The sequence below is a fragment of the Podarcis gaigeae genome, assembly GCF_964106915.1.
Source record: "Podarcis gaigeae genome assembly, chromosome: 8".
NCBI classification, from domain to species: domain Eukaryota; kingdom Metazoa; phylum Chordata; class Lepidosauria; order Squamata; family Lacertidae; genus Podarcis; species Podarcis gaigeae.
This window is the reverse complement of record NC_139684.1, coordinates 22120898-22147248: the sequence shown is the minus strand read 5'-3', so window position 1 is coordinate 22147248 and position 26351 is coordinate 22120898. Positions and strand designations below refer to the sequence as shown.

At 44.1% G+C, this 26351-nt stretch overlaps 1 protein-coding gene and 1 long non-coding RNA gene across 4 annotated transcripts; one reads left to right on the top strand and one right to left on the bottom strand.

The window, feature by feature from the left end:
• Nucleotides 1-998: 998 nt before the first annotated feature.
• LOC310850919 lies at nt 999-4060 on the top strand. The gene is made up of 2 exons (XR_014567475.1): nt 999-1196; nt 1230-4060. It is a non-coding gene; the product is annotated as an uncharacterized lncRNA (long non-coding RNA).
• TNFRSF14 (TNF receptor superfamily member 14) lies at nt 3392-25046 on the bottom strand. 3 transcript variants are annotated; one of them, XM_083752843.1, is made up of 8 exons: nt 24548-24696; nt 15769-15877; nt 14937-15062; nt 12416-12571; nt 10991-11081; nt 8848-9035; nt 7851-7867; nt 3392-6148 (listed from the first exon to the last, which is right to left on the bottom strand). In XM_083752843.1, the coding sequence occupies exons 1-8, from the start codon at nt 24593-24595 to the stop codon at nt 6038-6040; spliced, it is 846 nt and encodes a 281-aa protein (XP_083608969.1). In that variant the 5' UTR covers nt 24596-24696; the 3' UTR covers nt 3392-6037. The 3 variants fall into 3 exon arrangements, 2 of the variants coding, with proteins under 2 accessions (XP_083608969.1, XP_083608968.1); XR_014567440.1 differs by having other exon boundaries at nt 3392-7244; nt 7291-9035; XM_083752842.1 differs by lacking the exon at nt 7851-7867 and having other exon boundaries at nt 8829-9035; nt 24548-25046.
• Between the last annotated feature and the right edge of the window lie 1305 nt (nt 25047-26351).

Sequence of the window (26351 nt, the reverse complement as noted above, 5' to 3'; positions counted from 1 at the left end):
GGTGGATATTTTTGCCAGCAATTGCTCCTAATGTAATGCATTTTAGTATGTTACTTTAACAAATAGGGTTTTTTTCTGCACACTTTCCCCTGATGTACGCATTCTTGTAAGCATTGCTTGGTTGGAGAACTGCTTTGCAAAATTCAGATATGTGGAAATTTCAAAGGTTCTAGTGATGTTTTGGAATGTGAAAATTTGATAGAATTGGCTTTACATGCAAATGAGTTTAATTTCTCTCCCATCCCTGTCTCCAACTCAGTCTCTTCATTACTGCCAATGGCTCTACTCTGAGTAGGTCTAACACTGGATACAACCCAAGTGTTCTCATCCTGGTAGCTAAATAGGAATCTGGGCAATCAGAATGTTCAAGATTACCATCAAAAGAACATGAAGCTGTCTTTCTTGGGAGTATCGTAGCCACACAGAAAATATGAATCAAGTTGTTGTAGTAGTTGTTGTTTTTTCATTTTTTTAAAAAGACTAGTTTACTTCAAATTACAAAATATTATTTACAAATTAAGAAAAAATGGTGTAAAAGCAAAAAACAGGCAAAAAAAGACACAATACAATAATGGTAATTTCAGTAAGTAAAGACACAGACTGTGCACCAACATACATTTAAACCATATTTAAAACACATCTGCCCCCCGCAATCCTAGGAATGATAGTTTTTCCTCACGGATCTACAATTTCCAGCACCCTTAACCAAGGTAGACCCACAACTTACACTGTGATTACGTTCCGAGAATAGCTTGTAAAGCCATAATCGTGTATAGTCAAATTGCATTCGGTGCAATGACAGGGGGGATTGCCAAAGTTATTTTCTCGGGTGCTCACCCCGTTTCCAACCCTATTACATTATTATATTATATTATATTATATTATATTATATTATATTATATTATATTATATTATATCCAAGTGCATAAAACTGAATAGGCACAAGTTAAATGTGTACAAGTTGCAGGTCTACTGTACAGTGTCCCAGGAATCTTTATATGCATGGCGTGTTTGCAGCAATTGGCATATTTCGAAAACATTTTTAGACTTCAAAAGAGCATGCTTTCCCTTACAAAATCTTGCCGACATGATTATTATTATTATTTAGCTGTCCCCTTGGAGAAGAGGTGCCGCCATTCTCAAGGAGCTTTCCTGGCGTCCAGTGAGGGAGGTGCTAATGGAAGGAACCAAACACTGTACAATTTATGTCATAGAACTTCTACCCCCAGGCTCATATGTATCAGCAATAATTCGCATTTCAAAAAGTCTTGACATCATTTCAACTCATCGTGGTTGATCATTAACAAGTGGCAATTGAAGCATTATGGATGGATAGATGGGAAGGACCCTTTAGAAGGCACTTTGATCTGTTGTCAGGATCTTTGCAGCCACTGTGCTTCCAGGAAAGGGCATAGTCCACCCTGAAGTGCTTTGCCTTAGGCCCATCCCAAAAGCAGGAGACTTCTTTGAACATAAGAAGAGCCCGGCTGGATGAGACCAAAGGCCATCTAGATTCTGTCCTCAAAGTGGTCAACCATACGTTTATGGGCTACACCCCATACCTTCAAGATCAGATGCAGTAGGCCTCTGAATACCAGTTCCTTGATAGCAATAGGTAAGCAATAGGCATCCCGTCCTGAGTTTGTGCAGTGCTTACACATCTTTCCATGAATCAATTGTTCATCCCACACATTTCAATGCATTTCCTTGCGGTTTCCTAACCACAAAAGTCTCTCTCCGTATTTTTTTAAAAAGTGGATTTGTTGCACCCAGGCAACTGAATGCTTGAATCCACTTTAACTGAGCGAGCCTAAATTTCAGGTTTGCACCTGAACTCTTTCTGCAAAATAGTGATCATATGACAGCACCATGGGAAAAAAGTGCCAAGATCTTGTGACCCCCTTAATGCATTAGCTTCTGATCTGCAACCAAGGGCAATTCAAGGTGATGATTATCTATTCTATAGTTTAGAAATGGTCACTTTGCTCTGCATTTGGACACGCCTTAAGATATTGTCAACAAATTTTGCACAAAGGTTCCTGAGTTCCAACAGTAGGTTTTCCTCTACATCTGGATACAACTGGGCGCCGTTTGGATCAAGAAGGTGCTCTCAACCTTGCAGAACTGAACTGATTTTTTGTGCTTTCTTAGAATTTCCCAAGGAAAGCCCAAGGCACGAGGCTACTATTTCCCTGTACAGTGGTACCTCTGGTTGCAAATGGGATCCGTTCCGGAGCCCCATTTGCAACCTGAAAGGAAGGCAACCTGTGTCTGCACGTCTACGCACACATGGGTTGTGATTTGCTGCTTCTGCGCATGCGCACGACCTCATTTTGTGCATCTGCGCATGTGCGAGTAGAGAAACCCAGAAGTAACCCTTTCTGGTGCTTCCGGGTCACTGGGGGACGCAACCTGAAAAAACGTATCATAAAGCAAACGTAAAAAGAGGTATGACTGTAGTGTCCTATACAGCTTGGGACCAAATTCCTTGAAGGACCGTCTTCCTCTCTTATGTGAATCTGCTCAGCTTTTCAGAATGGCACTTGTGTCCTTCTTGCATGTGCCATTGGCATGGCAAGACATGAGAGGCCATCCCATGCAGTGGTGCCTCATATGGGGAAGGTCCATGGCTCAGTGGTAGAGCACCTGCTTTGCATGCCGAAGGTTCCAGGTTCAATCCCCAGCATCTCCAGGTAAGGCTAGGAGAGACCCATACCAGAAATCAATGTAGGCAACACTGAGTGAGCTAGATGGATCAATTGTCTGACTCAGTCCAAGGCATCTTCCTATGTGGAACCCCCTGCCTCAGGAACTTGAGTTCCCTTATTCCTTATTTGTGCTCTACAGTTAGTTGAAAGCATGCCTTCTTAAACTTAATTGGGAATGCCATTCTTTCATTTGATGTTTCATTTGTTTTGGCTGCTGTTTTCATAGAATCATATAATTGCAGAGTTGGAAGGGACCCCCAAAGCTCATCTACTCCAACCCCCTGCAATGCAGGAATCTCCACTAAATCCTACAAGATAGATGGCTATCCAACCTCTTCTTAAAGACCTCAAAGGGAGGAGACGCCAGCGCCTCTTGCGAGAGTCTGTTCCACTGTTGAACAGCTCTTTGTTTTTAGTTGGATCATTTCTGTTTTAATAGTTGGGTCACTGTTTTGGCTTTTAATATTTAATTTTCTATTTGTAAGCCACTTTGAGCAACTCGCTTGTGGAGGAAGAAAGTAAGGTATAATATATATATATATATATATATATATATATACATACAAATAAATAGAAAATTATTTACACACACTCACACCACCATTTAATTTATGTTAATATTAATTCTTAAGCAAAGGATCTAAGCAACAATAGGCTAAGATAAGCAAGAACAGAACACCATGTCAGTTATGCACAGGGTTGCAATGGCATGTTTCAGCTATAATTTTTTATTTATGATTGCATTTATAATCCACTTTCCTCCAAGGAGCTCAAGGTGGCCTACATGGTTCTCCCCCTTTCCATATTATCCTTACAACAATGAAAAAGGTATGGCATTTGAACTGTGGTTTCCCAGGTTCTAGTCCAGGACTCTAACCACTACACAACACAGCCTACAAAACACATGCAGATATAAATACAGAATCACTATGAAATTTTGTTAACTGCAGGTGGTGGCTGCAAGCCTGAGAGTTCTCATCCCATCCCTTGGAACATTTAGTTGTTCTTTTTAATGCAAATCTCTCCCATAATATATATGTAGCTAGTCAACGGAAATTACTCTCTGCTTTTCCAGAGATCACCTTGTTCTTAGGAACTGAAGGTTTCACATTATTCTGAACTGAACACCTACAAGGCATTTGGGTCTTCAGCTGGGAACTTTGCCAGAGATATGCACACGATTCACCCTCTATGATAGTTTACCAAAGGAAGGAACTGCTGCCTTTCTGTTCCCTGTTCCACACTGCTATTGCTCTGCAGCACCACCACTGCAGCTGGCCAGAGAGTAGAACTGCAGCTTCTAATTCAGCAGGTGCTCAAATTACTTACAAAGCCAGTTGGGTTCCAACCAAGCAAATAACGCAGGAGTAGGAACCTTAGGCCCAGGGAACAAATGCCGGCCTCCCCTGAGTTACCTGAAGAGTGGCAACTGCTCATTTCCAGACAACCAGACTCACCTTTCCTCCAAACGATGTTGAACCATTGAATGAAATCAGTTCCTTCTGGTCTCCATGGTCCAATTCATCCTAAGAAGGCCAATGTTGGAATGTCCAGCTGCTGTAGTATTGTAAGCCTCTCTGTCTAGACCTCTAAGCTCTGAAATTCAGATAATGGGTCTTGCCGGCTTGCATGAGGATAGAGACAGGTCGTGCATAGAAACTAGCCTGCTGAATGAAGGCAAATGTGATTTTTGTTGCCCCCCCCCCTTCTACTCCTGCCTCTGGCCCTCTGGTATGTGGCTCCCAGAAGGTTGCCTGGAAGGGAATGTGGCCCTTGGACTGTAAAAAGTTCCCCACCTCCGACTTAAGAGACATGTGGCCCTTGGGCTGAAAAAGTTTCCCGATTCCTGGTCTGATACCTGCACTCTGAATCCCGCACTGCTCTCAGCTGCCTCTTGGCCTTGCTGTCTGTGACCTAACCTGGACTCTAGCCAAGCCTTGCCAGTAGCCCAGGATGTTGCAGTGCTCTCCCTTTCCCTATGTCTATCCAGCTTCAGATCCCATCTGGTAGGCCACACATGTCTCTGTCACACCCTAAGGCACCGCAGACTTGGAAAGGCAAAACTCCTACACTGCTGGCCTGGAGAACCTAAGGAGATGCCCTGTTAGATCAGGTCAAAGGCCTGTCTGGTCCAGCATCCTCTTCTCAGTGGCCTACCAGATGCCTCAATGGGAAGCCCACAAGCAGGACCTGAATGTAACAGGGCTCTTCTCACTTGTGATTCCCAGCAGCTGGTATTCAGTATCATACTGCCTCTGATTATGGGTGCAGCCTGCTCTTTCCTGCTGCCTGGTTGCTTGGACAGATGGTGTTACATTGGCTAGTCACTCAGTGCTTTGCTGGTTGCTCTCCATTTTGTCCATGATCTGTTAGGGTTTAGCCCAAGTCTGTGAGCTGGGATTGGACCCTGGATACTGCCTCTGACAACACTCTCGCAAAGCAGAACTCATTGCATTCAGTATGGAGTAATGTTACACACAGAGACACACATACACACAAACACACATACACACAGGTTTTTCATGCTCCTAGAGTATGATTTCATCCCCATCTAAAGAGCAGGTGGAAGTAAATTTGGGTTTCCCTGCCTCCACCATCTGAGAAATATTGAGTGAAGCTTATATTATTTCCTGGGAGAGTTTCCAGGCACAAGGCATCGCCCAACCATTCCCTGCACCATCTGATATTAGTGTCAGAACTCCCTATAAAGAAAGCACCAATCTCTGTGAAGGCCTGACTGGTGGAGGAGCAAAGGGACAGAGCAAAATCCTCCCCTAATTCCAGCTTGGTTTCAGACCATGGGAAATGCATTGTTTTTATTGATGTAGTGAACCTCCTGTGTCAGAAACACTCTACCTTCTTTCAGAATACCAAAAGAGCCCTGCTGGGGATCAGACCAAAGGCCAATATGCCCTGCCTACTGTTCTCACAATGGCCAACCAGATAGCTACAAGCAGGACCTGAATAGTGTCCATACAAATCCATTTCCTTCATGAATTTGTCTTTTAAAGTCATCCAAGTTGGTGGCCATCACTATATCTTCTGGTATGAATTTCATAGTTTGATGGTCTTTTCCTTTTCCCCTAGATATGTTCTCTCTTCAGCCTTGATCTGCTCTTCAGTGAAAATTTCCACATCTCCCACTTTCGTCACTGAATCTTGCTTCTTCAAGATGGAAGATGAGAAGCGCAGAGGGGAAAATAGCCACCTCCTGTTTTATATTGCATTTACTAATGTGTTTTCCCTCTCTAAAAGTTCATCCAGTGCATATGTCCACGGCTGTTGCTTGCAAGGTGCACCAGGGCTTTCCGAACCAAAATTTCTGTCACTCATGCCATTGTGAATGCTGGTTCTCCAGGGTGTTGACCCGTTTCCTGCATAGGTGCCACCATATTGTCATTCTCTTGAACAGGGAGATAATTTCCATTTCGTTGTTCCTCCTAGAACAAGGCAGATTTGTTTAAAATCAATACAATATATTGATGGATTCAGGCAATGCTGAATAAGTAGAAATGTGACTTTCCTCCAGCCCCAACTCTGATTCCACTTCTGATCACAACAGCACCACCAAGGGGTAAGGTAAAAAGGTAACGGTTAAGGGACCCCTGACCATTAGGTCCGGTCGTGACCGACTCTGGAGTTGCGGCGTTCATCTCGCTTTATTGGCCTAGGGAGCTGGTGTACAGCTCTGGGTCATGTGGCCAGCATGATTAAGCCACTTCTGGCGAACCAGAGCAGCGCACGGAAACGCCGTTTACCTTCCCGCTGGAGCGGTACCTATTTATCTACTTGCACTTTGACGTGCTTTCGAACTGCTAGGTTGGCAGGAGCAGGGACCGAGCAATGGGAGCTCACCCCGTCACGGGGATTGAACCGCTGACCTTCTGATTGGCAAGTCCTAGGCTCTGTGGTTTAACCCACAGTGCCACCCACATCCCTAGGGTAAGGTGCTTTACTGAATAAACACTGGATATTTTTTACACTATGTTGAAATCAATTTTATACCAATGTTACTGTCTTAGTTTTCCCACAAAAGATCTGGGCAGTTTGGTGGGAGTTGCAGAAAACTGCCCATTAGAGATCTCCAGTGTCTCTCACAATGTTAGTCCTCTCCTCTATGGGAATCCATTGAAAGTAATGGTCATGAGTAACTAGGGGTCTTTAACTTTGGTGTGTCTACCCTGAGTAGAACTTGGTTGGATATTACCCACAGTTCCCAAGTTTTCCTGCATGGATGTAGACCCAGGTGGAGAGAGAATCTGGTGCCCCCCTAGATGCTGCATGACTACACTTCCCATAACTCCTGATCATTGGCCATGCTAGTTGGGACTGACTGGGAGCTGGATTCAGCAACATCTGGAGGGCACCAGGTTCACCATCCCTGGTGTAGACACCAACATTATCGGTTTCTGGAGACTATTCTTCCCCTGCTATTGAAAAGAGGAAAAAACAAAAACAGGGATGGTTTTCCTGCTGCTTCCTTGGGGAGGCGTGGAATTTCTCTGACACATTTAGGAGAGGTTCCCCCACAACTTACTGATTCTCATCAGTACTTTATCCATTTGTTACATGTATCAGTCACTTTATGCAAAAGAAAACACCAGAAGGCAACTTAACAAGATAAAATACAACTAATTAAAGCCTGAGTTTCCCCATCCCTGTGGCAGATAATCCAGGAAGAAGTTGCAGGAAAAGTGGGCAGTGGGTAGCAGAGATGCCAAGTTCTGCTGAAGATTGAGGGGATCTGTCACATGTCACACACATGTGACTTTGCATCTTCGTCAGCATCTATAGCCAGGGGCTCCTTCTCTCATGTGCTCAGACGGAGCCAGCAACTGAAGCCGTTCCACTCTTGGCTTCACACGTGGCCTCCCCTGCCCTCTCAACATTGAGGGGGCCCAGCCCTCTTCCAACAGTATTGAGGGGGGAGCAAAGGCAGCTCGGCTCCATGGAGTCGGCACCTCTGGTGGGTGGGGGTTAGAGGAAGTCTTTAAGAGAGCAGGAAGCTTAGAGGGGCAACACTGCAAGACGGAGAAAGAGAAAGTGCAATAGCAACCCTTAATATATGCTGAAATTGCATTTTGAAAGGAATATGGGCAGAAGAAAAGGAGTTGTAAAAGGCTTATGTAAAAGAATACTCACCTGTATTCTGGCAGCACCTGTGAAGAAGAGAAGAGCTTTCTTTAAATTCAAAAACCCAGTAGAAGACATTTCTACATGAGATTTTCTAAAATGCCTCCATTTGAGAATAGAAGGAGCAGCATTGACCAGGCAGACTGGCCCTCCTTGATGTTTAGCTAAAAAAGGCAAAACCAAAAACCCCTTTCTCCTAATTTGAACATGTTGGCTTGAGGTTGCAGCCAACTAAATTCTACTCAGATTAGACCCATAGAAATTAATGGATATGACTAACTCAGGTCCACTAACTTCAGTGGGTTTACTCTAATTTAGTTAGATACAACCCATACTAATCCACTGAGGTTAATAAGAGCCTCAGTGGTTCCTTATCCTCTGCACATCACAGGTGTGCCATAAAAGAACCAACTTGCATGTGTTAAGGAGATATCACTGATCAAGCAAGCCAGAGAGAAGTTGAATGACGTCTGTCCATCAAAAGTATTTCACTTTGGACAGGGCTTGGTAAACCCTTTTTTCAAATCAAGGGTCAAATTCCCTTCCGGACAATTTTCTGAGAGTCACATGGTAGTAGTGGATGGAACCAGATAGATAAATGGGCAGAGGAAGGAACGTAAAATTTACCTCTGTACACCTGGCAGTTTCCCTCCCCCTGTATCCTCCATCCAGGCATACAAAAAGCATCTTCAGATGTCATGGGCATGGTCCAGACAATGCAGAGCAGTGCCAATGATGGGCGTGGCCTGGAGAGAGCTCTAAGGGCCACTTAGAGAGGCCTGGAGGGCCACATTGGACTCCCCCAGGCCCGATGTCCCTCATCTCTAGTTTAAAAGCCAAGTATACTTTCTTTGTCCTCTCCAATCAAGCAAAAGGCAAGCAAACCAAATGAACTGGGGTTGGTGGAGATTTTTGACTGCTCAAAGTAGAGCTCCACTTGCAAGACACAGGAATGCAGGTTCTGGATTTGTTTTTGCTTAACTACACATGTACTCGTTGTACTTACGTTTTTTGAAGCGCTTCCTCCATTGCCATATTATGAAGCCACATATTAAGGCAAGAACCAGCAGAACAAGACTGCCAGTAGTAGCTACAAATACCGGCACAGGCACCTGTTTCTGGCCGACACATGCGCAAACTGCATTGGAAACTGCTGTGCCTGCTCGTTCTTCTATCATGCCTGCCTTACTGCAACTGAAAATTGAACAGAAAGGGTTAAATCAGGGGTGAATGTTCAGAAGAAGGCTTGATATTTGTGGAGACTAACAGAAGGGCAGTAAAAATGGACCCTGCAACTGCTTGTGGCTGAAATGAGCTGGATGGACAATCTACTACTCAGTGATAGATTTCTCTGGCCTTTCTGTGTTTGTGCATACAGATTATAATTGTCAATTTCACTTAGATACTTATTTGGGAATACCCAGGCTGTCTTTATTAACTTAAGCATTTAAATTATGTTCAGTAAGATATAGTTATTGTTAATGTTAGCTGACAATCTTGCTTGTTTGCTTCCTCCCTCCCCCTTCTAATTTGCAAGGAATTAGCGAATCAGTCAATTTCAGTTTCCCTCAGTTTCTCATTTTTCTTATCTTAAATCATGTGTGTGTGTATATGGGGGGGGTGCATCAAACTGCAATTTTTCTTTTTTTAAAAAAAAATCCTCATGAAAATTACATAGTCATTTTAGTGCAAATTTCTCCTGATACACACATTTTTCTATGCTGTTTTAACTAATATACACATTGTTGAAAGGTATACTCCCTGATGTAATGCATTTGTGCGTGTTATTTTCACCAATGTGTGCATTTTTATGCACAGTTACCCCTAATATATACATTTTTTTTGTAGTAAACATTGGTTGTAGACATTGGTTTCATTCGTGGTACTTGGAATTTTGAAGGATAATTGTTTTCTGAATTAAGTATTGATTTGAGAAGCAGAAAATTGGTAGCTTTGTTTCAAAAAGCAAACAAAATTGAATTTCTTCCCCCATTCTCAATGTACTTTTATCTTTAAATATGTCTTTTAAGAGAAAACAATTGATACGTTATTTCAGCCGACAGCTGTATTGCAACATTCAGGAATTGTGAAAAATGGCAAATAAGTAAGATCCGATTTACATATTCGTCTGCCAAATGTGGATCTATTTGTCTTGCAGTTTTTCTGGACCTGGATATAATCTAAAATCTAAGCTTTGTGTTTATTTAAAAAATAATATTTATTACTTTTAAACACTACAAAAAAAAGGAAAGAGAAAAGAAGAAAAAAGAAAACAATACAATACAATGTATAAACATTACACAACACAACACTAACACAATAAACTAAACTAAACCAAACAAAAACAATTTAAAACACACATCTTAACATTTCGATATCTTATCTTTCATTCACTTGTTTCAACGACCTCCTCACACCTCCCTTTTGGTACTCCACTTCTATTAATTGTTTCAGCAAATCCTTTCCATCTTCCTCTATTTTCTGTCATATAATTGTCTTAACATATTTTAACCTTATTTTCCCTTTAATACTCTAATAATCTATTTATGCTTAATTCCTTATAACATTTCTACTAAAGCCATATAACTTCATTCCAACATTTTACTAACACTCATTAATTTTACATTATTTCTATAAATAGTCTTTGAACTTTTTCCAATCTTCTTCCACTGTCTCTTCTCTCTGGTCTCCGATTCTGCCAGTCCTTTCCGCCAATTCCATATAGTCCATCAACCTGGTAATCTTTTGTCCGATGCTCTTAACTCTTTTCCAAGTCCCTTCTGCAAGTCTTCTTTGTACTTATACAAGAACTTTGCTTTGTCTTCTACTGATCTTATTTTTATTTTTCTTCCTTTGAGGCTGAAGAGTAGATCTCAGGGAAACTCCCTCCTAAAGATGGTTTTATTCCATCTCGACAGGGCAACCAAATCTCTGTAGTTAAACCTAAGAACGTAGTTAAACCTAAGCTTTGTACAAACCAAGATAACAGCTCACTAAGTATGTCATCTTCACACTTAGTTCTTTAACTTCCTAGCAGTAATGGGAAGGAAACAGCACTGAATGGAAAGAGGTGTATGTAGAATTAAGACTGGCATCACACAGCCGCAAACTGGAAATGCAGCTGTGAGAGAGTCTTTAGTGGCACCTACTTAGTCCAAGGTTCACAGGAGGTGGACATTTCGGTCTCTGAATAGGTCCCAGGAGGACAGGGTACGAACCGGGTGTCATTGGTTTCTGTGCCTGAAAAAGAATGAAACAAGCGGAATATTTTATACGCTGCTACAAAAGATAGAGCCCTTTGCACCTTCCATGCTTATGTCCTGCTTGTGTGCTGGGGCATCTGTTTAATTGCTGTGAGATCAGGATGCTGAACCAGAAGAGGCCTTTGGCCTGGTCCAACAGGCCTCATCTTGTGTCCTTATGTCTTATTGTAGTCCCTTGTAGCAACTATCATCTATTCACATTAGAACCATAAGAAGAGCCAAATGCCCATCTCATTCAACATCCTATTCTACCAGTGGTGATCCAACTGTGTTGATGTATTAAGCCTTTTTGGTGGGAAGCCTTTTTCAGCCTGAAGACAACATTCCCTTCTGGGCAGCCTTCCAAGGGACACATGCCAGTGGTTGGTGGAGCCAGAAGCAAAAGTGGGTGGGACAATGGATGCAAATTTATACAGCAGACTACTTTCTACACATAGACCATCCTCCATTCAGGCAAGCGGCCTGATCAGAGTCCAAGGACATATTCTAGCCAGGCAAAACGGTCATGTGGAAAGCAAAGCCAGAGAGGGGTGCAGCTTGGGGATAGTCTAAAGAGCCAAATAGAGTGGCTTAGAGGACTGCATTTGCCTTCTGGCTCTGAGGTTCCCCATCCCCCTGTATTAAGCACATCTTAAGTCAGATGGTTTTATGGTTGAGTTTATGCTCACTGTGATAATTATTTTTCTTCTGAACATGGGAGCTATAAATAAATTATTTTTAAGATAGGCAGAAGAGTGATTGCACCAAATCTCTACTGAGACAACAGCTGCCAGGATGCTCATAGCAAAAACTTGGAAAGGGACAAAAATTCCATCATTGAAAGAATGGTAAATTAAATTTTGTGAATATATAAATCTGGCAAGACTCACAGCATTCATAAGGGGACAATCGGACCAAAAATTATTAAAAGAATGGGGATGTGCTAAAGAGTATATGAAAAAACATTGTTCTGGAGTAAGCATATTGATATGTAATGAATGCTGCTTTTTGAGGGTTAAAGAAAGAAAAATGGTGTAAAAAGTATAAAGATAGAGGTAATCTACATTAGACACAACAACTTAGAAAGAGTAAAAATTTTGAGGTCTTAGAACAAAGGAAGGAAGTCAATATGTGTATATGTATGTAATGACTAGATTAGAATGATGATATGGTTTTATTTGTAGATGTGTTTTTGTGTGTGTGTGTGTTCTTTTTTCTCGTGTTTTTTTTCTCGTTTGTACTGTTTTATTTTGGATTCAATGTTTGTAATTTTTGTTGTAATTTTGCATTGAAAATAATTTTTTAAAAAAATAAATCTCTACTGATGCTTACCTGGCTGTGTCACCATAAAACCAGGTGGAGAAATGGTGTGCTTTGAGCACTGTTCGCAATCATGGTTGATGAACTGAGTGCAATAATAGCCAGGCTTGCAAGAGCAGACTGTGTTCTTCGTATACATGCATTCTTCTTTAACCCTTAGATGGGCTCCTGCTGGGCACAATCACAGATTTGAGGGTTTGTGGGGGCCGCTGCTATGATTGTTATTATTTTTACATGCCACCCCTATCTCCAAGTGGTGGCAGAATCCATGAGTTCTAGATGCTTGTTCTGCTTCTGTTTCCTTGGCAGGAAGGTCAATGGAGACTGTGGTGTCTTTAGGATATATGGTTTTATCTACACATATACACAACCTGAGCATGAGATGGATCATAGCATTAACCCCTACAGATCTTGCTTCTCCATTAGCCACAGCCTTGGATTCAGCACAGCGTCCATTCTGCTTGCAGCTCAGCACACAAACACCTGGCTATTCTTCTCCTACCTAGCAGCTAGACAGAGGAAATGCCCACCCATTAGCCTGGAGGGCACCATCACCTAGCTCTTAAACCAAGCTCATTCTTTTGTGATGCTGACGAGGACAGTTAAGTAGCCAGCTAAGGCCAGACACTGGTCTTACAATAAATCAATAAATGTCTGACCAGTTCAGCAACACTGACCAATTATATATGCATAATTTAAATAATCAGTAAGACAAGACATTGAAATATGAACATGCTTAATTAAAGGATCCTAGTCGTTTTTCTCAGCACCTTGGACAGGTCCCCAGACTCAAGAGCTCTCCTCAAGTACCTTCTAGTGATGACACATGTCCCCAGGGGCCCTGCCTGGTGGTGGCAGGCAGCCATTTTAATATATTACTATAACCCTGACATAGCCTTGAACAAGGGCATTATGGGAAATGAAAACAGTCTCAGGCCACTTCTGCCACTCGCATAACCTTGTGGCCAAAGACCCTAAACCATGGAGGTGGGGGGCAGCAAAGACATTCTGCGAAAAGATTCATCTTACATCCACTAAGAGCAAGGCCTTGACCAAAGTGTACAAATCTAGATCAAACATTCTGTTGGAGATGCAGGAAGGTGGAAGGCACCATGATCCAAATGTGGTGGAATTGCAAAAGAATCAGGGAATTTGGGGAAACAATATATAATGAACTTTAAAAAAATGTTTACATGTTCCTTTCCAAAAAAGCCTGAAGTCTTCCTGCTAGACATAATGAGCAATGAAATTCCAAAAAGGGTAAGGAAAATATTTATGTATGCGGTAACAGCAGCAAGAATTTTAATTGCTAAGGTATGGAAAGGAGATTCTACACTCTCAAAATTAGATTGGCAAAATAAAGTGTTAGAATATGCAGAACTAGCAAGATTAACAGCAAGACTCTGAGACCGTACAGATCAAATATTTAACAGAGAGTGGAATATTTACAGAGGATACTTAAAAGAACATTGTAATAACATAAATTCTTTGGCAGGCCTGGATTGATTTCTGCATGAATTAAGAGATCGCTACAGAATTAACAGGGACGCGGGTGGCGCTGTGGGTAAAACCTCAGTGCCTAGGACTTGCCGATCGTATGGTCGGCGGTTCGAATCCCCGCGGCGGGGTGAGCTCCCGTCTTTCGGTCCCAGCTCCTGCCTACCTAGCAGTTCGAAAGCACCCCTAAGTGCAAGTAGATAAATAGGTACCGCTTTATAGCGGGAAGGTAAACGGCGTTTCCGTGTGCTGCGCTGGTGCTGGCTCGCCAGAGCAGCTTCATCACGCTGCCCACGTGACCCGGAAGTGTCTCCGGACAGCGCTGGCCCCCAGCCTCTTAAGTGAGATGGGCGCACAACCCTAGAGTCGGACACGACTGGCCCGTACGGGCAGGGGTACCTTTACCTTACAGAATTAACATAACAGAATAATTTAGGGAAGATAAAGTTAAGTGTACAGCTGTAATGAAACTTAGGAACCACAATGGGGGATCAGAAGTCATGTTAGAAATAGTGATGGATGAACTCAATCTTTTCTTTTTTGTGTGCACAGGAGTGTTAATTTTGAATTGCTTTTCATTGATCATTGTATATTGATTTGTTTTTGTTTTGTTTTTAAAACTAATAAAGCATTTTTTAAAAAGAGCAAGGCTTTGAGGGTTGCAACCAGTGCCAATCCTACTCAGAGTAGAGTCATTGCAGGTAATGGACATAACTGAGGTTCATTAAATTTAATAGATATACTCTGAGGAGGGCTTAGCTAGTGGCTCAAAGGGTGGTGACAAGGGAGAGGGGCTTTTCAGTTGTGGCTCCCCATCTGCAGAATGCCCTTCTTAGTGAAGTCTGCCGAGTGCCTTTGCTGGCATTTTTTCAGTGCCAGATAAAAACCTAACCTTTCCCCCCTCCCCAAGGTTTTGGATAGACTGATATGGTGTTGTTTTCTTACCAGTGTGCTGCCTGTGTATAATGCATTCATATTCATGTTTTGAAATGTATTCTAAGTCACTTGGGTAATAAACAACAAGAAGAATTTTTACCTGATTCACATTCTTGACATTTAAAGCACTTTATCAGCCCATTTGACCGGTTCGTGTATGTCCTCCAACCACAAGCAACACACGTTGTACTGGAAGTAGAAGTGCAGTGTCTCTCGACTCTGTATCCTGTGGACAAATGGGAAAATGGCGCCCCTCCTCTGAATCCTAATTTTTTAAGCAGGCTCCTCAACCAGGTCTAGGTGGGGACAATGCCGGGAACTAGTGTGGCCAAGCCGGTGAATGAAGGGGGCAGTGGGGCAGTGGCTAGGACCCGTGTGCCCCACCCCCACCCCCTTCTCCACTGCTGCCTGAGGTGACTGGGGGCAGCCTGGGTAAGCCCCAGCATGCTGGAGACTACTGGGGAGAAGAAAGGGGACCAGAAGAAGAGTTTGGATTTGATATCCCACTTTATCACTACCCAAAGAAGTCTCAAAGCGGCTAACAATCTCCTTTCCCTTCCTCCCCCACAACAAGCACTCTGTGAGGTGAGTGAAGCTGAGAGACTTCAGAGAAGTGTGACTGGCCCAAGGTCACCCAGCACCTGCATGTGGAGGAGCGGAGACACGAACCCGGTTCACCAGATTACGAGTCTACCGCTCTTAACCACTGCACCATACTGGCTCTCACACAGAGGAGTAGGTGGTCGCAGTTCCTATCCGTAGCTGAAGGAGAAATAGCAAAGTTGTGTAAAGATGCCCCTCTTCTTTCTGGATCTGCCCCCCCCCCGCCTGGTTGTCCCCAGCCTGCCGCCTGAGGCAACTGCCTCTGCAAGGCCAATGGATGGGCCGGCCCTGTTTACAGGGAGAAGAAGAAGGGTGTCATGCCTTCTTACCTGGATTACACTTGGGGCAGCATTCGCCACGGATATCATACTCTGAATCAGTACAGGAAGAGGCTTCCTGATAGAGAAGCAGCTGTGTTGTGAGGAAGATGCAGAAGCTCTTTCAGGGAGAACAAAAAGGAGAGAGAAAGGAGCCTTTAGTCTCACTGTGCCCGGCTCAGTGCATTCTTGGATTACTCCTATCATTCCCCCCCAGCCCACCCCTTGAAAGGCAAAGAAGGATGTGAAACAGCAGCCTGAAAAGTTTGGGCAGCAAACAGGGATGCTCTTGAACTTATGACATTCTCCCCTAGATTTTTGGAGTTATGAAGCAAAATGATATGAACCTCCTGTCAGGTTGCTGCTTCATTGAGCCTGAGAGCTACATTCTAGGTAGCCTTCCATGCTAGCGGTGAGTTTGACCAGTGTGAATTTTACCTTTGTACAACAGGCTTGCTTCTACGGGGTGGACTTTGGTAATATGCCATCTTGTGTGGAGGCATTTGACGCCCTTCCCCCAGCCTTTGCAGTACTGGCTTAAGCCAGGCTTTCGAAAGGAGGTGTCCTAGAGCCCTCCTACCTCATTCCCAAAGCCTGGTAAGTGCTTGCCCAGCCTTGGGAAGGAGAAAGGTTGACTTTAGGGCCCTGTCAGAACTGGGAAAGCCCAGCATCCACTGCATCCAAACTCTCTAATCCCAATAGATCTTGGTTTCAGATTGGTTGTTAAATATGTACAGTCATACCTTGGGTTTCAGATGCTTTGGGTTGCACAATTTCAGGTTGTGCACCACGCCGAACCCAGAAGTACCGGAACTAGTTACTTCCAGGTTTTGGTGCATGCACATAAGTGCTAATTCGTGCTTTCCACGTGTGCAGAAGAGCCGAATCGCAACCCGCGCATGCGCACACACGGCGCTGCGGGTTGCGAACGCTGCGGGTTGCGAACATGCTTCCTGTACGGATCACATTCGCAACCCGAGCATCCACTGTATTTGAATAGCTACCGAAATATGAATTTTCATGTTTATGTATTTATTTTTAAGTCAGACCTTAATGCAGAAACGGTACTGAACAGACTTACGAATTAAGACATGCAAAACAAGCACTGACCAGAAACTGACTAGCATAGTAGCCAGGGACTTTCCTGAGGGCAATGTCAGCCTCTGGAACAGGAAGTGCCATAAAGCATTTCCTTTTGCACTCACAACTTCTCCTAAGCAAGAACAACCTCTTCCTGGTTTCGATGTGCTTCAGTGTGCCTCTCTGAAGCCTGACTTGGATTCTCACCTCTTTCCCTCCAACACACACACACACACAAATACACACACACACACCAGCCACAGAGCCTTGCTGCCCTTTGACAGTTGCTCAGACCTGCCTGGCTAGGTAGGCCTGATCATGGCAGTGGCAGACTTTGGGCTCTCAAATTTCGAAGGCCTTCTGTGTGACACTAAAATTCAGGGGGAGGGCTGCCTCTCCTGTTGTGTTGTACACTGTGCTTGCATCAGCCGTGCCACGCTAAGACTGCCTCTGCTGATGGTGCCCTCAAAGCCCAGTTGATGACACCAATGCTCTGAACACAAGTAGCTGGAATTAAATGCACACCAAATATGGGACAAATTTAGTAGACCTATGTTAGTCATTAATTTCAATGGGTCTACTCTTAGGACTGGCAATAGATGCAACCCAGTGGATCTACTCTGAGCAGGACTTAAGATATCACCCAGTGCATTTTTGTATCTTATTTTCATGAACATGTGCCTTTCTAGGCATCCATCCATGGCTGGAGAGCTGCACTGCAAAATTTGGAGCAGTGCACATTTCAAAGGAGGCTCATATTGTGTCGGAACAAGTGAATTAGGGCGATTTGCTTTTAAAACTGCACTGAGTTGACTTTTTCTCCGTACCGTACATCATCCACCCGTACATCAAATGCATTCCTATGTGCACTTGCTTGGGAGAAAGCCCAATGAATACAGTGCGATTTACTTTTGAGTAAACATGCTGAGAATTCTGCTGCTAGAGAATGTTTTTAAAATGGGGGGGGCAAGGCAAGGAACAGGAGGTCAAAAACATAGTGTACTTCTTTTATTTCTCCACAAGGTGGCATCCCATGCCTGTCTATCAAAGTGGGTGGGGCGGAGGAAGTAAACAAAGAATTGACCTATGCACAGGGAAATTCCCAGAGCAAACAAACCAGGAGTTGTTTCGTGACCTGTAAAGGCGTTTTTCGGAATGCTCATTAGCAGTCACAGTGTTCAAACCTATATTGGTGTCAGCTGCATGAAAATTTGCATGCAAATAAATTCAATGGTAGGTATGAAGCAGAAGAGAAGAACTTGAACACCTCCAACACTGTTGGACTCAAACTCTAATCAGCTCTGGCACGCATGCCCAATGACCCAGGATGATGGGAGTTGTTGTCCAACATCTGGGGGACCATAGGGTCACCATGCTTGAAATAAAATTAGAGAACTGTAATCCCAAACCTACTTAATAGGGAGTAATATGATAGGAAGAGTTGTTGTTGTTAATCACTTTTCTCACAGAATGGCCCAAAGTAATGTACATTAAAACCAATTAAGAACATGCAATAAAAACACAGCTATCCAGACAAGAGGCAGGACTTACAGATCACACGCTGCTAAAAAGAAAAAGAAGAAGGCTGCAATCCCATCCATCATATCAAGGCCAGAAGTCTGGGTAATGAGAGAAGCCTTTCCAGGCATGGCTCCCTGGGGAGAGCATTTCACCAGCAGGGAGCCATCACTAAAAAGGCCCACCCAAGGAAGGGCTTCATATTGATTACAGGGTCTGGGTTCAGTCATGTGGGATTACCAATATTGCTGAGCAGATTTGTATTGAATTCTGCTGCAGACTGTTATTATTATTATTATTATTATTATTATTATTATTATTTACTTATATCCTGCCCATCTGACTGGGTTGTGCCAGCCACACTGGGTGGCTTCCAGCAGAATATAAATAAAATAACGAAACATTCTATGATCAAACATTAAAAACTTCCCAATACAGGGCTGCCTTCAGATGTCTTCTGAAAGTTGTATACTTGTCGATCTCTTTGACTTCTGACAGGAGGGAGTTCCACAGGGCGGGTGCCACTACCAAGAAAGCCCTCTGTGTGGTTCTCTGAAACGTCACTTGGCATAGAAGCCAACTCCTAGGGGGTGAGATCCCTTCCCCCCCCCTAAAATATTAGAGGGAGTGCTCCTGCCCCAAATTGATGAGCATTCCCCTTCAAATGGTGTTCATGTGCCATGTCTTGTGATCAGTTATGTGGGACAGGGCTTACCTGCCCCCCAATACTTTATTCAAGTTTCACTGCTTCTCACAGTGAGGGAACCGCCAGAAGGCCCTCAGAGCTGGACCTCAGCGTCCAGGATGAATGATAGAAGTGGAGTTGCTCCTTCAGGTATACTGGGCCAAGGTCATTTAGGGCATTAAAGATCAGCACCAACACTTTGAATTGTGCTCGGAAATGTACTGGGAGCCAATGTAGATCTTTTAGGACCTGTGTTTATGGTCCAGGCAGCCGCTCCCAGTCATCAGTCCAGCAGCCACATTCTGGATTAGTTGCAGTTTCCGAGTCACCTTCAAAGGTAGCCCCACGTAGAGCGCGTTGCAGTAGTCCAAGCGAGAGATAACCAGACCCAGGGATGCAGAACCTACCACTCCCACCATCCCAAGCCAGCACAGATAATCAGTAAATATGGGTCTTGTAGTCCAACAACATCTGTAAGATTACACAGGTTCTCCTGGTCTGGCACTGAGGGAGAAATGCAAGCACGGGAGTGAAAAAAAGCTACAAAAATGTAGCCAAGTATATATTCTTATAAGAAGAAGGGCAGAGAAATCGCTGTGATGTGCTAACCGAATGTGGGTGGGTGGGGGGAACCATGGTTACAAGCGAAGCCTGAAACTAATGGAATCACATTAGCTGGGAAATTCTGGTTTCACAACGTTGCAGCCTCATGATGGAATCTTTTGAAATCTTTCTGCTGAAATCTGGTGACTAGGGATCAGCAGCACTGCACTCAGAGAAGGGGACAAATGCTTTCTTCTGCTGCTGCTGACTTTGTCAGAGACCAGCGCCGCCAGGAAACCCTCAGCTATCTTGAATCCCACAGCTATTTTAGTCTACCCAGTGTGGTGTAGTGGTGTAGAGCCAGCGTGGTGTAGTGGTTAGAGTTCTTGACCTAGGAGTCAAGGGTTCAAATCCCCACTCGGCCATGATGATGAATCGCTGAGGGACCTGGGCCAGTCATTGCCTCTCACCCTGACCTACTCTTAAAGAGTTGTTGGAAGGATGAAATGGGGAGGGGGAGAACCAATGTATGGCACCTCAAGCTCCTTGAAGGAAAAAAGGTGAGATATAAATAAAGTGGTACCTCAGGTTAAGTACTTAATTCGTTCCAGAGGTCCGTTCTTAACCTGAAACTGTTCTTAACCCAAAGCGCCGCTTTAGCTAATGGGGCCACCTGTTGCTGCCGTGCTGCCAGAGCACAATTTCTGTTCTCATCCTGAAGCAAAGTTCGTAACCCGAGGTACTATTTCTGGGTTAGCGGAGTCTGTAACCTGAAGCATCCGTAACCTGAAGCGTATGTAACCTGAGGTACCACTGTACAGTAAATTAGCAGAATGGTGGAGGATGTTGCATTTTTCAAGCTATCAAGAATATTTGGTGGGGTTTTTTTTTATCTTAAAGCTGATCTTGGTTATAACTTTAGTCCCTACTTGGAAGTGCTTAAGAGATTTATTTTCACACCTCTACACATGTGGGCAGTGCTGGATTTACATATAAGCTAAACAATCTATGGCTTAGGGCCCCACTCTGTTGGGGGACTCCAAAAAATTCAAAGGATAAAAAACCCTGGATGTACATTTCCAAAATATAAGATAAAAAACAAATAAAATAAAACCTACATACAGCAACAGTGTTTGGTGTTGCGTAGGCTCCTATGATGTAAGTAATGGGCCTCGCCTGCTAGCCTGCTCCCTAAAATATCACTGGTTTGCTCATTTCTATGCACAGATACCTATTGGGTCCATAAATTTCCATATAGCATATATCAAACACACACAAAAAGTGACAATTTGTTGTTGACAAAGGCCAGCTGGACATATAGGCACGATGGGAAACAGCTCCGTGGGGGGCTATAAGCAGGGCTCTTTTTCAGCAGGAACTCACTGGAACTCAGTTCCAGCACCTCTCAGGTAGGTGCCATTGCCATTGTAAGAGAACAAGGGAGGTGTTTGTGGCTACTTCTGGCACCTCTTTTTCTAGAAAAATAAAACTGGCTTTAAGGGACTCTGTCATCCAAGAAGTCATGCCAACAGACCCTGCGGAAGTGAGACACCACAAACCCACATTGTGACCCAACATGACTCAGGAACATTTCTTCCCCTTTGTGTGTAACATTCTCCGCGACATTAATCGTGCTACACAATGGGATGCAGAAGTGAACGATGCCTTGCCAGACAGGAAATAACCTTTGTAGTTAAGAGAACTTATTGTTATGTTCAGGGCCACTTCTTCCTATCAGTTTTTCTTCTGTTTCTTCTGCTGTCAAAAACTGGGAAACTTGACAGTGTGTGGGGTCTTTTACTTAAGAGTAGAGGGAAGTGGGGTTATGAGCAGGGAGTTTGTGGGTTGTATAGTAGATTCTCTGACTGCCCATCTACAACAAAGCCAGGTTCATAGTCCTTGTGTTAATTTACAAAGCCCTGAATGACTTCGGTCCGAGGTACCCTAATATCCGAGCTCGATCACTGAGATAATCAGCAGGACCATTGTTGGTTGCACCCTGAGCTGGTGATGCTCACCTGCCCGCAGCAAGAAACCAAGCCTTTCATGTCATTGGCTCAGTCCTGAGGAATGCTCTACCAATAGAGATTCAGCCTCGACTTTAAAAGCTTGGTGGGAGGGGCATGCCAACTTTCAGGACATTTTCACAGCTTGCACCTTGGAATCCTGACTTCTGGGCTTTCTGCTTGCTGCTGAGCCTGTGCCACAATCAGTCTGAAAACAGATCTCCCCCTTGCTCTCAAGTAAGACTTTCTATCATGGTGTTTTGGGATGGGAGGCTGACAGTTGGTGGGGCAGTGCCCCATTTGTTCTCACGCATCAGCCAAGGTGGTGATTTTGAGAAATTCCTGGAGGTTTGGGAGGCATTTGTTGCCATTAACATAGGGTTGCCAGACGTCCCCGGTTCCTGGGGACAGTCCCCGGATTTGCAAATCTGTCCCTGGACATTCCATCCCCGGAATGTCCCCAGATTTGCAAATCTGTCCTCGGGAAACGTGGCAGCGGCAGCCTCAGCAGCCTGGAGCCAGCCTGGTAGCGCAGTTGGCTCTGGCTGGCTTTAGGAGCTGCTCGCTGCCGTGGCGCCCACCATTTTTCCTGCACCACAGCAGTGAGCAGCGAGCAGCTCCTGAAGCCAGAGTCAACTGCACTACCAGGCTGGCCCCTCCTGGGCAACAGCCACCTGCCCATGACTCCCAAGCCTCCCCTGATCTGTCAAAACAAAGGGGGAAGGAGATCAGGGAAGGCTCAGGAGTCATGGGCGAGCGGCACACTGTTGCTCAGTTTTTAAAAAACCTGCACATTTATGTTTCTCAGGCTGCGAAAGAAGGGCTTTGCACCTTGATACAATATGCATGTGTGCTTGGGCCCAGGGTCTTTTGCCTCACCATCCAACACTACTGACTCCCTGTTGCTACTCAGTTTCAAAAAAGAAAAAGAAAAAAGTGTCACTGGATTCATTGAAAAAAATCTGGTAACCATACATTAACGTCCTTCTCTCTTTATGTTTGATGCCCTTGCAATGAACAGAATGACTTAGTGAACATTCCTCAAGGCGGACACCTTTCAGAGTTCCCCTTGAAGACAGGCAGCTCACTGGGTACAGTTCAGGTAGCCACCATATTGCCATTGAACCTGGTTATTGAGGAGATAAAGTGGGATAACGCACCCACCCAACTATGTCATCCTCAGCCTCTCAAAGGAAGTTCAGGGTACTCTGCGATAGGTAGCTTGATGAGCACTCCTGTAACATACAGACTGGCCTGACAGGTGAGTGTTCACCTTTTGAGGTTTTATTTTTAAAAATAGTAATCATGCGGCTTTCTGAGTACAGAGAGCGACTCACCAGAAAGGTGAAGATTTGTCACTCATCGCACCAGACATCACAGGCACTAGCCAATAAGTGCCTGTGACACTTCTGCACCCACGCAACTGCTTGCAGCCGACACACACACCCTCCATCGTCCCACATTTATTTCCACCACAAAAAAAGAAGGTCACTGAGAGAGGATGTCTAGATCGTACTCAGTGCCTGAGTAATGACGGTGTTGTAGTTGTACTAAAAGTAGAAGTCAAAAACCTAAGAAGCCTGTCATATAATTAGGTGCACTTGTGGGTTTCTTTAAAAATAGCATCAGTTCCCATGCCATTGGCAAACGCCAGTTTTGAAATGAAAGGTGACTTCAAAGGTAGCCCAGCCTTCGATCAGATGGGCCAGGAAGCTGGAGGACTCAGGACAGAAGTGGAACATGCAAGGTTTGGGATACACACAGATCTTGCAATGATCTAGGAAAGCCGAACAGTAATTCCTCTCTTTGCGCAACCTTAAAGAAAAGGTTTCCTAGGGCAGTAAACAAAGGCTGTTAGGCTCAGATCCTGCAACCATCTACCTGGGAGAAAGTGCTACTGCCTGGACCTTACTTAAATATGCACAGCCTTCATGGGAGATTTGTGGCCCTTGAGTTGTTATTGGACACCATCTCCCATCAGCCCTACCCAGCACTGCTAGTTATCAGGGGTGATGGGATTTGAAGTCCAGGGATTTGCCTGCCCTAGTTGTTCAGGATCATTGCTGTTACTAAGGATGGGGGAGAAATCAGATATTGTTTGCATTGAGAGGCAAACCTACATAAAATTCACTTTCTGAAATGATACGCAAACTGAATCACAGCTGCCCTTCAAAATTCACACTTTTCCATGCAGTTCTCCAGGCAAGTAATGTGTGCAAAAATACATCTGTTAAAATGCAACCCATGGAGAATATAGCATACAAATATGCATTATATAAGAGGGAATGGTTTTGCAAAAAAAGGTATACATTAGGCAAAATTGCCTATGGAGATGTGTTCTGTCAGGAGAAATGTGCATTCAAATGCTCATGAAATCACAAACCAATGTGAAAATGTGGAGAACAGAACTTAGGAGCACAAAGATGAGAAACTGAAATGGACAAATTTCCCCATCCCTCCTTTTGACCCAATAATCTTATGATCCCCAAATAAATTTGCAAATTACCAACAATTCCATTGTTTAAAATCCTGAGCCAAGTGTACCTTTTGACTTAGTGGAATAAGCACCAGCTAGCAGTTACTGCTCATAGGAAAAGCCACCTTTCACTTTCAGTTACTGGAATACTGAAGTCTTAGAAACAAACAGGTGGGACCTGAATTCCCAGTCCGACCCATCACAATGGCTCCCAACCAGGTAAACCAGCAAAAGCTTTAATTTCTAAAAGGTGATGTTTGCCATCTGCCAGGTGTATTCTCCCTGCTACCGTTCCAAGTGGAGACTGAGCCACACACTGGTCAGCTGAGAACAAGTGAGTTGGCAATATCCTCTGGCCCAACACCCACTCTCCTTGAAGCCCTCATTTTTTCAGGAAGAAGGAGGCAGATCTCTTTATTACACCCTTATAGCATGAAAGGATGACCCAGGGGCAGGGTGCACAGAGTTTCAAAGTTTGCTTACCAGATGCATGGTGCTGAAAAGGGGATTCCTGGAGGTTTCCAATTTCATCCAGTCAAGAGGCAGACGAAGGTCATTACCCTGTAGTTAACTGCAGTCTTGTGTTTACCTCCCTTTGGTTCCTATAGATCCAGGATTTCTGGACTCCATATTCCCAGCACCGAGCACATTGCATTCTGAAGTTCCCACTGCTCCCACTGCCTTTGCCCTCTGGGCCTTCAGCCAAGCGAGACCAAACTTGCCAGGCCTGTTCCTGAATCTCCGAGTCCCGTCAAACGAAGCAGTCACAGCTCAATGATCGCTAGCTCCAAAAGTGAAAGTAAAATAAAAAAATTAAAATCTCTCTCCGGCTGTGGTTTCTTTCTTTTCCCCAGAGGCGGTTAAATAATCGCACTCAGTTCCAGATAAGTTCTCCCCAGCCACTTCATTTCTCGGCACTGAAGCTCGTCTGCCTTTCCTCCTTCTATGCAAACTCTGCTCTAGATCCTGTCTTCCCAGAACTGTTTATAGATGGGAAATAGCAGGCAGGAAGCAGGAGGTGGGCTCCACTCACAACAGAGGAGGGGACAGCCCAGTCCTTCTGATCATGTTTTTTTAAAAAAGTACCTGGCAGCAGGACGGTGAAAGGAAACGACTCCAAGCGAATCAGACCACCGGAGCAGTGAAGAGTTGGGTGAACTTGAAGCTAGGCAAAAACACCACCTGGCTCTTGAACTCTGACCACCAGACAACTGCTGACATTGGCAAACCTTTCCATTTCAGTATCTTTCATTTCCCCCGCTCTTAGATTCAGGTCTCCACATTTCCACAATAATTTGTGGGGTGTTCTTTTTTCTTTAAAAGCACTATTTCTGTCGTGAAAGTTCACTCGTGCAAATTTCTCCTGGCAGTTTCATACACAGTTTCAATTAACGTACTCATTTCTGCAAGCCATTTCCCATAATACAATGCACTTTGGTTTATTATATTGCATATTGTTTGCACCAAAGTGTGTTATTCTATGGTGCATCCTCACCACCACCACCATAATGCATTTCTGTACACATTGGCTGGAGAACTGCAACTTTCGCAGAACTGCAAATTTTGAAGGATATTTGTGGTTTCTGATTTACATGCCAGTTTGTGAAGTGTGAATTAGCTAGTTCCTCATGTCAACAAAATGGAATATCTCTCTCCTCACCCCCCACCCCACAATCCCTACCTGTCCACCCTTGTATGATAATGGATCAACCACAGGAGAAATAAATATTTCTGCTAGCCTCGGGTGCAATTTGATCCTAAGAATACTAGGCTGTTCAAACAACCCTTTCCTTGCCTTTGCGATTCAGTGAGTGTGTGAGGAAGAGAGAGAAGAAATCTGCCTGATAGTCTTCATTTGATTCATTAGAAGCATTTTCACTCTGGTCTTCCTTCCCTCCCCCCACCAAAAAACAAAAGGATTCCCAAGGGTCAGTAGCAGATGGTCCCAGTTGTACCTGGTGTGATGTAGGTCACATCAGTGAATGGTAGCTGTAGTCAAGAGTCACAGTGGGTGGAGCCAATGCTAGGCATAGCAGCTCCTCCCCCTGCCCATTTTTCCTCCCTTTTCTCACTCCAATATCTTTAATAGCAACCCGACATGCCAAAATTAAACATAATAAGAGCCTCTCTGGATCAGGGCAAAGGTCCATCTGCTCCAACGTCCTGTTCTCACTTGGTGGACAACCAGATGCCTCAATGGGAAGCCTGGACGCAGAACTTGAGTGCAGCAGCAACTATTCCCACCTGGTTTTCACAGGCATCCAGTCTCTACTGTGGAAGGTAGCTC